General features: G+C 35.1%; 2 protein-coding genes across 3 annotated transcripts in view; both read left to right on the forward strand.

Annotated features, from left to right (window-relative positions):
• The first annotated feature begins 592 nt into the window (after nucleotides 1-592).
• Nucleotides 593-5,967, forward strand: ttpal (tocopherol (alpha) transfer protein-like). Its single transcript, XM_073823249.1, has 4 exons — nucleotides 593-2,015; nucleotides 3,223-3,416; nucleotides 3,503-3,613; nucleotides 3,699-5,967. Exons 1-4 carry the CDS (start codon nucleotides 1,574-1,576, stop codon nucleotides 3,975-3,977), a joined length of 1,026 nt encoding a protein of 341 aa, XP_073679350.1. The 5' UTR covers nucleotides 593-1,573; the 3' UTR covers nucleotides 3,978-5,967.
• Nucleotides 5,968-6,572: 605 nt separating this feature from the next.
• Nucleotides 6,573-14,577, forward strand: part of pkig (protein kinase (cAMP-dependent, catalytic) inhibitor gamma) — a 31,597-nt gene continuing 23,592 nt past the window's right edge. The window contains exon 1 of one of the 2 annotated variants that reach the window (XM_073823796.1): nucleotides 6,573-6,704. The gene's annotated coding sequence lies outside the window, so the exon portion shown is untranslated. Of the gene's footprint in view, nucleotides 6,705-12,650; nucleotides 12,814-14,577 lie in introns of those variants that run through there. The other variant, XM_073823797.1, reaches the window with a different exon arrangement.

The following is a 14,577-nucleotide window of genomic DNA, read 5'->3' on the forward strand; positions in this document are numbered from 1 at the left end:
GATTCATAAACCTGGTGTCAAGTAGCGTTCAATATATAGTTCAACATTTTTTTTTATTTCATAACAATTTTAAACACCTAGGGTACTTTTGAAAGGGACAGGAAGTAACAAAGTGTAGCTTTGTCGATTTTTATAACCAAACCAACGCCATTTTCGCTTAATGTTAAAGTACACTCTTACCTGTAATAGTTATGGGTTTGTAAAAAGGTTACCACGAACACTCTCTGTGTCTGCTGCTATTGGCTAAGAACACACATAGTCCCGCCTCCAAACCATACCATTGGTTAAGCCAAAGTGTTTACAAATTACGGTAAATCAGACTACAAATTCCTTATTTATAATTGCCTCTGCACGTTAATGTGGATGTTTAATTTCGAAACAACACACTTTAGCTTTAAGGGATACAGGCCGAATAAACGTGCCTTGGCGTCATACATCACATGACACAGAGTGACCAATGGTTGACCGGCTTCTCCCTGTACACGGAACTGATTGCGGATTTCTTAGGCAGGTTTGTTATTAAATTCCCTGTTTGAATTCTGCTCGGTTTTTCGTGAAGGGCATTCATTAAACGTTTAAAAACTGAGAATATCTCGATAAATGTTATCATTCATCACGCCAGCAAAGTACCAAGCCTGGCTTTTATGTATTTAATTAATGTACAGTGATTCATGAACATCACAGTAGCGCTAGGAAGAAACTCATATTAATTTAGCTGTGCTTCAAACATCAGTTATTAAAAATATTATTTTTTTAAGCACTTAATAGTACAGTTACTTTTTAAGGATATGAGTCTAACTACAGTTGTTCCTTATAAAAAATGTTGCTGTGTGCAGAAAATACTGTAGAAAATAATACCATGATTACTTTTAAAGATCACCAAAAGGGTTGATTGTCATTGTGTAAATATGAACTGGATGTTTTTAAAATCTAACATTTACAAACAAAACGTATTGATTTTCACACTAGCTGTGTCCATAGAAGGGAATACTAAATGTGACCCTGGACCACAAAACCAATCATAATCGTTAGTTTTTGTTTAATTGAGATTTATAAATAATCTGAAAAAATAAGATTTCCATTGATTATTTAGTGGAGATACAACTATTTAAAAAGCTGGAATCTGAGGGTGCAAAAAAATTGAAATACTTAGAAAATCGTTTTTACATTGTCCAAATGAAGCTCTTAGCAATGCATGTTACTAATCAAAAATGAAGTTTTTATATTTTTACAGTAGGAAATTTGCAAAATAACTTCATGGAACATGATCTTTACTTAATATCCTAGTTCTGAAATACCTTAACAGCTACAGGTTCCAAAAAGTAGTAAAGCAAAAAGACCTAGTAACAAATATATTATTTTAAGCTGTATCAACATAAATGAAAAATGCTTATTTGTGCCTTATTTATTGTAAATGTTTAATTGTATTTCAGTATTGTCCAATTTTGGGATGTTTAAAATTAGCTGAAATATAGCACTTGATAGCATTTTATTTGCCCATAAACTGCTCTGGTAGTCATTTGCATGATTTTATATTTAGTGAGACTTGACTATTTCTATATACCAATAGCTCATGGCAGACCAAAATGGTCACATTGATCTTGGCCCACCAAGGGAAGCGGTGGCAGGTGTAGGCTTCCCAGCTCCTCCCCCACCCATCTACGCCTGCACCCTGACTCCTGAACTAGTGGCCAAGGCACGGGAAGAGCTCCAGGAGAAGCCCGAATGGAGGCTGCGGGATGTCCAGGCATTACGTGATATGATACTAAAAGACCACCCTAATCTGAGGACGCGGTTAGATGATGCATTTCTGCTGCGCTTTCTCAGGGCCAGAAAGTTTGATTATGACCGTGCCCTTCAGCTACTCTTGAATTATCATGCTAGCCGGAAGGCCTGGCCCGAGGTGTTCCAGGACCTGAAGCCCTCCACAGTGAAGCACGTCCTAGATCTGGGTTTTCTCACCGTCCTGCCCAGACCAGATCCTAATGGACGCTACATACTGTGTTTACGACCAGGTAGAGCTGCTTCTTATTGTATAAGAAGACCGTAATCAGACATGAAATCTAATTCTTAATACATACACTACCTGTTAAATGTTTTTTGTAAGATTTTATGATTTAATGTTTTTTTAAAGAGGTCTCTATTTATTTGATCTAAAGTACACCAAAAACAGAAACATTTTGAAATATTTTTACTGTTTAAAATAACTGTTTTCAATTTGAATATATTTTAAAATATCATTTATTCCTGATTTCAAAGCTAAATTTTTAGCATCATTACTCCAGTCACATGATCCTTCATCATTCTAATATGCTGATTTGCTGCTCAATTTTTTTCCAGGTTTGTTTGATGAATAGAAAGATTTCTATGAAATAGAAATCTTTTGTTACATTATAATTGTCTGTATCATCACTTTTGATCAATATAAAGCATCCTTGCTAAATAAAATGATTAATTTCTATAATTTCTCCAAGCTTTTGGATGGTATAGTGTTACAAAAAAGCTTTTTATTTCAGATAAATGCTGATCTTTGGATCTTTATTAGCCAAAGAATCCTGGAAAAAAAAATACTCAACTGTTTTAAATATTGTTAATAATAAATGTTGCTTGAACAGCAAATCAGCATATTAGAATGATTTCTGAAGGACAATGTGACACTCAAGACTGAAGTAATGATGCTGAAAATTTAGCTTTGATCACAGCAATAAAAAAGCATTTTATAGCACATTTTAAATAATAAAAATATTTCAAAATTTTACTGTTCTTGCTGTACTTTAAATCAAATAATTGCAGGCTTAGTAAGACTTATTTAAAAATCCATTCAAAATCTTACTGTTCAAAAACTTTTGACTGGTAGTGTATATAAAATTATGAACTATCAATCAGAGGGCAGAAAACATGTAGAAGATTTGATTATGATAGGCCTTAGATATTCATGGATCATATATGATAATTAGGCTTTATAGGGTTAAAGACTTTTGGAAATGTTCTCCAACTTAAATCATAATCTGATTATATTTCACTTAAAGTCACCATTTTCACAATTTTAATGTCTCAGAATTTACAATTCTTATTTTTTGGTTGAATATTCCACTGTTAATTATAAATGACTTATCTGTGCACACCATTCCACTCAAATATGTTACAACTGAGAAGAAAAGCTGATCACAATTTCTCTTTCTTGCTGATTTGATTTTTAATATTCCAATGTTGCTTTCCTAGGTAAATGGAAGCCTAATGATTACCCATTTGTGGACAACATTCGGGCTATTTATTTAACATTGGAGAAGCTAATTCAGCCTGAGGAAACCCAAGTCAATGGAATTGTTATCCTGGTGGATTATGCAGGAGTTGGCCTCTCTCAAGCCTCTAATCCAGGACCACTTTTGGCAAAGAAAGTTGTCAGCATCCTTCAGGTAAAACATTGGAAAAGTAGCCCAGCGATTAATGACCACAAAGTCTTAGATTTTTTTTAGCACTGACTGTTCTTTTTGTCTTTCAGGATGGCTTCCCAATTAGAATAAAGGCTGTAAACATTATAAATGAGCCGCGTATCTTCAAGGGTATTTTTGCAATAATTAAACCATTTCTGAAAGAAAAAATGGCAGAGAGGGTAAGTAACAAGCTACTTATTTTGGTATTTATGCAGAGACATTTCTAGCACAATAATACTAGACAAGTCTGTTATCTCCCAACAGTATGTCCTCCACGGTTCAGACTTGTCCTCTCTCCACCGAGTCATTCCTCAGTCTGTGCTGCCTCAAGAGTATGGAGGAGTGGCTGGAAGACTTGACATGTCTGCCTGGTCCAGAACGCTGCTGGAGGCTGAGGAACAGTTTGTGGTGGAGTTCTGTCAGCCTGATCCTCTGGAGGGCGTCATTATGCCAGACTCCATGCTGTTTGAGGGAGAGCAAGGCGGCGCACATGGAGAGGACTCCTTCAGACATCTACGTTCCCAGCTTTATTACTGTTACTGATGTCCTGTCAACATCCTGTTTCTCTAGCTATGACCAACTATGTATCCACAGATCACCGGATGAGTCTGACCGTTTAAAGTATCTAGTACAGACAGCCATTTAGATGCTGGATATATACTTATTGCTTTGGCTTGATCTGGTTACCATCCTTTTCAGAAGGAACCTTGGGTTTTAATCAGTGTCTGTATTTGTTACAATGAGTATTTAAATGTCTGAATTAGTTTTCCTCACTACATCATTCTTATTTAAAGTTACATCTCAAATATACTTGCCTTAATTTACGGTGAAGGGAAAATTAGATATTTAAGATTAATTAAATAGAAGATTTTGATAGCACATTGAAGATAGTGGCCCATGTCAGTTACAGTTGAAGTCAAAAGTTTACATACACCTTGCAGAATTTGCAAAATATTCATTATTTTACCAAAATAAGAGGGATCATACAAAATTCATGTTTTGGTACTTTTATTTTTACTTTTTAATTTAGATATTTCACATAAAGGACGTTTACATACAGTCCACAAGAGAAAACAATAGTTGAATTTATAAAAATAACCCATTCAAAAGTTACATACATTGAAAATTCTTTGTTTTGTTTTTTTTACATTTTTGTGTATTTGAACCCTTTCCAACAATGACTGTATGAATTTGAGATCCATCTTTTCACACTGATGACAACTGAGGGACTCATATGCAACTATTACAGAAGGTTCAAACGCTTACTGATGCTTTAGAAGGAAAGACGGTGTATTAAGAGCCGGGGGTGAAAACTTTTAAACAGAATGAAGATGTGTACGCTTTTCTTATTTTGCCTAAAAATAATATAAAAAAATATATATTTTTTTTCATTTAGTACTGCCCTTCTAGAAGCTTCAGAAGATATTTTCTGAATTTCCCAGAATACAAAATAAGTTAAATTTACCCTGATCTTCAAATTCAAAAGTTTTCACCCCCTGGCAATAGTTGCTTATGAGTCCCTTCGTTGTCCTCTGTTTAAAAAGATGGATCTTAAAATCATACAGTCATTGTTGGAAAGGGTTCAAATACACAAAAATGCTGAAAAACCAAAGAATTTGTGGGAGATGAAGGATTTTTCTGAAGAACAGCGGGCAGGTTAACTGTTTAGGACAAACAAGGGACTCATGAACAAACAAAAAACACAGCTGTGGATCATTCAGGTAACAACACAGTATTAAGAAACTTTTGAACGGGGCTATTTTTATAAATTTAACTATTATTTTCTCTTGTGAACTATATGTAAATGTCTTTTATGTGAAATATCTTATTCAGGTCAGTAGTAAATAAAAAAATAACATGCATTTTATATGATCCCTCTTATTTTGGTAAAATAATTAACATTTTGCAGATTCCACAATGTGTATGTAAACTTTTGACTTAAACTGTATATCCAAAGCAATAACAATGTGCATTTTTAAATTTAAAAGCCTAAGTACAGAGGATTATTTTATCATATCGTGAATAAAATAACCATGTTTCTTTCTGATTTGTGGAGCTCTAAAATATTTTGTTTTCCTTATTGTTCATAAATGTTCATAAATGTTTGTTACATATTTGTACACACGATATCTTTGTCACTGCAAGTTACATAATAAGCTTTAGAAATTGTTCAACATCAAGTAGTGGTACATTCACAGCATATTAAGCTGAGGTGAGTTAGCTCAGTATATTTTTCCAATTAAGTGGCCAATATAAAATTCACAATGTGTGTTTGTATGTTGTCATTTGCCAAAATAGTTTAGAAGGACTAACCTTTAACCCTGTTGTATACACCTTGTAAAGATAACTGGTTTGTTGTAATTGTAAGAAATAAGGGATGTAATTATTTTTTGTCTTACTGAGCACATTTATGCCTTATTTTTAATAGCAAGCCTTGTGTTTAATGTCAGTATTGTAGCCATATCTTATTATTTAAATACTTTAATTTCTGTTTGTGAAAACAGTCAATAAAGATTATAATTTTTAAAATTCAGAGATTATTCTGTTATTTTGGGTTGGTAAAAGATGTGCTGTGTAGTATGGAGTTCACCAGAAGATGGAGACATACACCACCTGACAGAAATCCACCCACCAGCACACTTCCTTTCTTCCTAAAGCTGAAAAAGGAATATACTTCGTGATGTCTTCACAGGCAACATATAAATACTACAAAAATTATACTTTTTACAGTATACATACAGTATAAAGCTTTCAGAAGTCATCATACTGACATATTTTTGCTGACAGTTGTGGTTAAGTTTCCAGTTTCATAAAAAAAATCACTGTAGTGTGATATTTTGGCGGAAACTGGTTACCATGGTAATTTTGTAAGAGTATTCGGCACTCGCAGTCACCTATTCCAGCTCGCAAATTTGCTTCCTTTTTATAAATCTGCCTAAAACAAACACTTCAAGATGCAAATTATTCAAAGTTATTGTTCAGCGCACAATTTTTATCATGCATGCAGCTCCGGGTGAACAAAGCAAAGTGCTGTTATTGGTAAGAGAGCAGACGGAGTGTGATTGGCTGTGGGATCACTCCATTTTGGAAACAGCTGTTTAAAGCCCTATCCCTCTTTCTCATTGTGTTCAATAGACTGTCAGAGGAGCTGAAATCCATTGAATCGCTGTGTGGAATGCGGGAAGAGCTTTAGGAATTGAAGGGGAATCCCGACAAAGAGTGAATGTCGTATGGCGTAGTAACAAGTGGAAGAAAGTAAAGCGGATCAAGGTTAGTGCTTGTACATTGATGATGGTTGATTACAGCCGATATAGTTTCGGTAGTGAAACAACAGGCGTTACAAATGTAACAAAACACACTGACGCGTTACTTTTTTGGGATCATGCTTAAAATATGCATAAAGACTGGGTTAAATTGCAATTTTGCGATGATTCGTGACACTTCTTTGTATAGGTCTTTCAAGTATGGAGGAGTAGTGGTGTAAGGGCTTATTTTGTTTAATTCTAGCGTTTGTATGGCTACAAAAATCTAAAATGTGCAGTTGTTACTGATTTTATAAAATAGTCTGGATTGTTTTTCTTCACTTGGCCACTGTTTACTAGCAGAATTTCCGAAGTGGTTTTGTTTTTATAGGCAAAACACAACATTTGCCAGTGTATTTTAACGAACTTTAAAGAGACAATTCACCCTAAAATGAAAATTTAATTTGTTCCTACACTGTTTGACTTTTTTCTGTGGACCACAAAAGGAGTAGTTTGGAGAAATTGACAACCTCTTTCACTCTACAGACTCTTATTTCCTAATGCAATTGAGTGGTGAGTAGGACTGTCATTCTGCCTGACAACATGAAGATTAGTGAATGATGACTGAATTTATATTTTTAACTGCCCCTTTATGCCTTTATATACTCTCTTTTTTGCAAGTGGAGGGAGTATGAAAGCTGTCTTGACAAGTTTAGACATGCATGGAGACACTGAATGGTTAGTTCACCCCCCCCCCCATTTTTTCGATTTTATCAGTCCAACCAAAATCTTCTCATCCAAGCAAGCATGTTTGAGCTCTATGACTATGTTTGATGTGTGTATGTGTTGATCAGCGATTTACTAGGGTTCAAGCGCATAAGGCATTTAAGCCAACATGAAAAAAACTACACAATGTGTAGCAAGCCTGTAACCATCTAAATCAATGATTTAAAAAAAAGCATTTTTGGCAAAATCAGGTCATTTACCATAGAAATATATATATTTTTTTACTTTTATGACTGTTATAGCATCAGCTGTGGTTCAAAACTTAAAAACTAAAACTTTGCGTGCTAGTTTAGAATTACCTGTCACATGTGCTCACCAGGTTTCGTGAAGTTTTTGTTTTGGCTTTATAGGCTTTTGAGTAAATTTTGACAGGCCTCTTTTCTAAACGAACCCCCTAAAGCTTTCCTAAAATTCAACATTTTTTTGCAGTGTTTTTTTCCAGATTGAGTAACAAACCTTGTAGTAGTTCACAAAATAGTTTGTTTTTCAATCAATTTTCTCAATCATTTAACAAACAGTTTGATTGACAGCAGTGGTTTTAAAGGCAAAATTTTTTGGAATGAGGAGGTCTATCCTATGATAAGGATATCGTGCATGTGTAAAAAAAAAAAAACAGCGCAATATACAATTGTTTACGACCTTGAAAAATGTGATATTGTCCCACAGTGGCCGATTTCTTTCAAATTTCTCACAAACATTTAGGGCCATGATTCAAACCGGCCCACCAGGTTTCATGACAACCAACCTCCTTTAACCTTATCAAATAGGTGCTTAAAATTCTTCTGCCTATTGCGTCCATGTTTTTTGAGATGTACTCATGTCCTTATAGCCACTCGTGACACTTTGGACCAAGACCGTGTGTACCGGTTTTCATGACGATAGGACAAACGTTTGCTTAGTTATAGCCATTTTTTAGTTTTTCCCCTCTTGTAGCGCCACCAAGTGGCCAGGCACCGCGTCTTTTTTCATATGACCTTGGATTCAGCTCTAAAATCCGTGTTGTGAATTTGGCTAAGATATCTCATTCCGTTTAAAAGTTATAGCTGTTTAAGTAAAGGCAGCCCTCCCCCTTTCAAAAGTTTTGGCGCCCCTTTACGACGGAGAGTCAAGAACTTTTTTTTTTTTTTTTTTTTTTTTTTGCATAATTACTGATATTTACTCTGCAGAAAATCTTCCTGCACTGGTTTCCTTCAGATCGGGTGAAAAACCTAGGACTTGTTTGCAAAAGTAGGTTTTTCAAAAAATGCAAAATACCCAAAAATTTCACCAGGTTGACCGGCGAATCTGCTTATGAGTAATTTCGTACTTTTTCGATCATTGTAGTGCCCCCGTCAGGCCGATTGGGGCAAGCCTTGGTGACATTGTAGACAGTGTGAGTACTACCATCCCTCCAAGTTTCAAGTTTCTACGACTTGTGGTTTGATCTGCCTGATCAGTTTTACGTGGGGATTGCTGATCCTTGGCCATTCTAACACTTACAATTGGTTTTCAGCACTATCCGCTTGAACCTATAATAAAAGCCTAAATTAAATCTATTCATCATATAAAGTGGCCATATCTCTTCAGATATAATGTCTTATTGCACTTTTTGAAGCGTGCAAATTATGGTCCATCACTTAATGTACAGTATGAGCACAAATGATGAGAGCATATTAAAAATACCTTTATTAGTTCAAAATGATTTTTAAAAGACATGAGGTTGAGTTTTGGAGCAACATTTTTGGGTGAACGATCACTTCGAGCGTTTTCCATGGGTTCAACAGTAATGTAGTAGCAATAAACACATCAGCCATGCCACTTTCGGTGGTTTAGTCATGTATGCACATTTTTATTATGATGGAGTGCTCCTGAAGATGTGCCAAAGACTACAGAAATCAAATGTATTTTGACTTTTAGTGTATGTGTGTGGTGCAGGTGACCTATTTGCTCTGATCTGCGAATTTAATATGCAAGATGGTCTGTTTTTAGCTCTTTCACTTGAGAAGTTGATTAGGTCACTACATTCATGGGACCCTTGAGCTCAAAGACATCATGGACTTGACTCACTGAGGCGTTTTGATGAGTTGCACATCAACAATGAACAATCCGAAGCGAAACCATCTCGAACAATCAGTTCATTGTCGTCGGCTTTTTAATTTTTCATAGTCATGTGAGCTGTGTAAATGTATCCAGACTATTCGTCCGAAGCTAATTCTGTAGAGTGGATGTTAATATTTGATGGCACAATGGACGTTAGGCTATATTAAACAGATTGGTGTTGTAATGAACTTTATGATATGTGACAAACTGTCAGTTTGTTCTGTACAGCTGGTGTCTTTTGCTCTCATGAGTTTGCGTGTCCTACTTTCTATCTATGGCCTGACAACTTCACTAGCAACTGCTGTTTTGGACCTCTGAGTCAAAAGATATTATTCCAGCAAGTCATCATCCACTTGGCTTCTTCTGCTGGAGTAGGCTGATGAAATGGCAGGTAGTGGTACTCAAAGATGTGTTGTGACTATTATCATTTATCATTGTGATGTAGCAGAAGCATTAGCCGCTGCTGGCAGCGCTCGCTTTGGTAAGTGCTCTCTGGCTCTTTGCTTTAAGTGAAAAGTTCATTTGCATGACACGTCCAGGTCAGTCTACGGCAAGAGTTTTGCATCAGTACTTGAGCCATTATCATGCCACAGGATCCGTCAAAGGCTTTTGTGGTTGTTTTTGTTTCGACTTGTTTTTCTTTCTATTTTTATAAAGGTTTTGCTAGTTGGGGAAGTGAATAGACTCCTTAATGGTCCTGCATTTTGCTTGAATTTAAATTGATCTATTTGTGGGGTCTCTTACTGAGTGGTTTAACTCGTAGCTCTTGACATGTAAGCTTCATAAAATCATATTTGTTGTCCTGAAATAAAATGGTGTTCACAAGTGCTTTGAGTTTTAGTGTTACAGTGTCTTGAGGGCCTCATCAACAAGGCTGTTGATATTATTACATTATTGCTGGGAAGCAATTCTCTGCTCAGTTATAGCCTGCTGGGAGAGCTGTTCAGATTATTATTATTATTATTGCACATGAAATTTACAGCATTATAGTATCAATACAATTAAATATATACAGCTTAATATGTCTTGCAGGAATTTACACAGCTGTTGCTGAGTGAATCAGGCTTTGACATTTTCTCACATGAAACTTCTATATCCACAGTTCTCTTGGTATAAATATTTTAGTTGAAAAAATATTTATTTTTAGGTTTGATTTTATTTATTATTTCTATTTTAACGCTTTTAGTTATTTGCCATATTTTGAACACTTTGTTCTGAAAAAACACTTCATGCCTCAAACAGCTGTTCTGTACAAATGTAATCAGCATTTTCTGAATATATTAAATTGCATGCTCTTTTCACAATATTGTTTGTTCTGGCCTTTTATACTGTGCAGAATTAGTAAAATAAATTGAAAATTTAATCGACTCATTCATTCTCATTCATGTCCTTGACAACTGCACACAAGAGCACATTGAATTGCAAAATATCGGTCAAGAGACTCTTAGTGTTTTTTGCCTGTTTATTTGTTTAATAATTTCTTTTAACATTTTAATTAAAGAATCAGTCTCCTACTCACTCAAAATCTTCTTCAGTGTGTTTTACAGCACTGATAATTGCTTTTATTTAGACATGCATATGCTTGCATGCTTATTAGTGTTATTATTTTTATGAGGCCAGGCCACAGTTGAAGTCAAAAGTTGACATACACCTTGCAGAATCTGCAAAATGTTAATTATTTTACTGAAATAAGAGGGATCATACAAAACGCATGTTATTTTATTATTTAGTACTGACCTGAAGAAGATACTTCACATAAACGACATTTACATATAATCCAAAAGAAAAAATAATAGTTGAATTTATAAAAATGACCCCGTTCAAAAGTTTACATACACTTGATTCTTAATACTGTGTTGTTACCTGAATGATCCACAGATGTGTTTTTTTTTTTTTTTTTTTTTGCCTGCTGTTCTTCAGAAAAATCCTTCAGGTCCCACAAATTATGTGGTTTTTCAGCATTTTTGTGTGTTTGAACTCTTTCCAACAGTGACTGTATGATATTGAGATATATCTTTTCACAATGAAGGCAACTGAGGGACTCTTATGCGACTATTACAGAAGGTTCAAATGGTCACTGATGCTCCAGAAGGAAAAACAATGCATTAAGAGCCAGGGGTGTAAACTTTTGAACAGAATAAATGTGTACATTTTTCATATTTTGCCTAAATATCTTTTTTTTTTTTCATTTAGTACTGCCCTTCAGAAGCTCAAAGAAGACAAAATAAGTGAAATTTAATATGAAAGTGATATTTTAATTCAAAAGGTTTTCACCCCCCGCATTAATGCATTGTGTTTTCTTCTGAAGCATCAGTGAGCGTTTGAACCTTCTGTGATAGTTGCATTTGAGTCCCTCAGTTGTCCTTAGTGTGAAAAAGTGGATCTCAAAATCATAGTTATTGTTGGAAAGGGTTCAAATACACGAAAATGCTGAAAAACCAAATAATTTGTGAGGCCTGAAGGTTTAACCGACTCATGAATAACTATCACTAAACAAAAAAACACAGCTATGGATTATTCTGGTAACAACACAGTATTAAGAATCGAGTGTATGTAAACTTTTGAACAGGGTCATTTTTTTTTTAAATTCAACTATTATTTTCTCTTGTGGACTATATGTAAATGTCTTTTATATGAAATATTATATTCAGGTCAGTACTAAGTAAAATAACATGCATTTTGTATGATCTTTCTTATTTTGGTAAAATAATGAACATTTTGCAGATTCTTTTGACTTCATCTGTATTTAGTAAAGTTGCATTCCACTTGATTCAAAAACTTGCAGGGCGCTTACATCATTGGCATATGACTACCTTCCCATATTTTTCCGAATTTTCATGTCCATATAAACATTGTCAGTGTGGCTTTCATGCACTTAGGCCGGCTATGGCTAAAGCCGTTGGTCAGATTCATTCAGGCTGTCATTCAAGATTTGAAAGCTTCTCTCAGGATATGTTTGGCTTGTTTTCCTCTCTTCACAACTCAGAGCAAATCAAATCACTTTACGCCCACATCCTCCCTGATCTGTGGGAGAGAGGCGTGCTGCAGCTGTGTGGGATCCGTTCGCTGCGGAGAGAGAGAGAGAGAGAGAGACGGGAAGGAGAAATAGAGAGGCAGACAGAAAGAGAGAGAATGAGAGGAGGCTCTCTCATAAACACTAGGATCAGAGAACGCCGCTTTCTGTTTCTCGTGTGGACTAAAATAAAACCATCTTTATTCAGGTCCTCGGAGAGCTTTGCAGCACCATGTCATTAGCGTTCGGAGTGCATTTGGTAAGTAATTGAAGCTGTGTACTGTGACTATAAGTTTGGATAATGGTTGTTAGCTTGAAGTATTGATAATTGGAAGTGAGAAAAGGGTTAAGGATGGGGCAGCAAAAAGAGGAAACGTACAGTGACAGGTGGTCTTTAAGACTTAACAGCTGTTCAGTTTCGTTTACTTGTCCAGGACGTTTCTTTATAATTGCTGTCTGGGTTTGCTGGCTGTGGGCACTGGTTGGAAAATCGCCTACATGTCATTTAAATCATAAAACTATCATAGAATAATATGCATTATTGCTAGTGGTCTTCTAGTATTTTGTTGGGCTTGCAAATACAGTTTTGCAATACTTTGTTTAAAGGGTGTTTTCTGGGTTCATTTATGCTGTTCAGGCTGTCAATGAGGGCAGAACCTCCCAAAAACCCTGAGATTGACCATTCAACAAACACTTGTGACATTCAAGAGCCTCATTCAAAAATCATTAGAGTTCTGAAGATTGATATTATAGGGAGAGTTCACCCAAAAAGTAAAATTGTCATTTACTCACCCTCATTCCAAAACCGTATGACCTTCTATCCTGTGCGATGCACAAATCAAGATATTTTGAAGAAGCATTTTTGTCCAAGTAATAATAGCCAGGTCCAAAAGAACATTTTTTGGGTGAACTTTCACTTTAAGCTTAATAAATATGTCTGTATTCCGTTCTTGTCTGTCTGCACACCAGATGCTCAGTGTTTCTGGTTCTGTGTATCCTCCTCTCTCTCTCTCTCGCAGTCAGACCTCGGGTGCAGGAGAAGGACATAAACGACAAGGACAGACGTCCCACCTGCTTCCTGTTAAGGCCATGTGTTGTTTAATGCAAGAGCAGAACTGGATGTGTATAACAAGGTCCTGTCAAAGAGACAATATCCTGCCCTTTAGAGGGGTAGTTGAGCCAAAAATGAACTTTCTGTCATTATTTACTTGCCCTCATTCCATTCCTCCATATGTGTATATATTATGAGTGTTTTAGAAGATTTTCACATGGATCTTTTCGTTATTATAACAATGCTAATGCTAAAAATCCCTGCTGCAGCTGTCAAATCAAAAGTAACTAATGTCAAGACTTTAAACTTGTTCCATATAACATTCGAGACATTTGATTTCAGACATTATGACGTCAAAATATTTTGGATTTAAGATTTTCAGTGAATTATATTTTAGCCTGTTCCTCAAGCATTTTGCTTTAGAAGAGTAGATCAAGTAGACCGATGTATGTCTGGTGTAAAAATTAAAATTATTGTGGAATAACAAGGGCTCTGACAAAAGCTTTCTTTAAATGATTTTAAATTATTGTATTAGCAAATTGGTTTTGAAAATGACTGATACCGATAACTATAAAAAAATTAACCGATATGTGTATATATATATATGATGTAAAAATAAAAATTACTGTCAAAATTAAGAAATAACAAGGGCTTTGACAAAAGCTTTCTTTAAATGATTTTAAATTATTGTATTAGCAAATTGGTTTTGAAAATGACTGATACCGATAACTATAAAAAAAATTAACCGATATTTATATGTCTGGTGTAAAAATGAAAATTATTGTCAAAATTAAGAATAACAAGGGCTCTGACAAAATCTTTCTTTAAATGCTTTTAAATGATTGTATCACCAAATTGGTTTTGAAAATGACTGATACCAATAACCATAAAATTGCCTAATATCGGTGCAGATAATCAGCCAGGCCGATAATCGATCAACCCCAAGTCTTGATTGTTTTAATAAATTGAATT

This window comes from Garra rufa, chromosome 18 (assembly GCF_049309525.1).
Source record: "Garra rufa chromosome 18, GarRuf1.0, whole genome shotgun sequence".
Classification (NCBI taxonomy): domain Eukaryota; kingdom Metazoa; phylum Chordata; class Actinopteri; order Cypriniformes; family Cyprinidae; genus Garra; species Garra rufa.

Bases quoted from the DNA above. Each gene is read 5' to 3' on its own strand.
- ttpal (XM_073823249.1), top strand. From the start codon at position 1,574: ATGGCAGACCAAAATGGTCACATTGATCTTGGCCCACCAAGGGAAGCG. The intron at 2,016-3,222 runs GTAGAGCTGCTT...TTGCTTTCCTAG, and splicing joins CATACTGTGTTTACGACCAG to GTAAATGGAAGCCTAATGAT. The intron at 3,614-3,698 runs GTAAGTAACAAG...ATCTCCCAACAG, and splicing joins AAGAAAAAATGGCAGAGAGG to TATGTCCTCCACGGTTCAGA.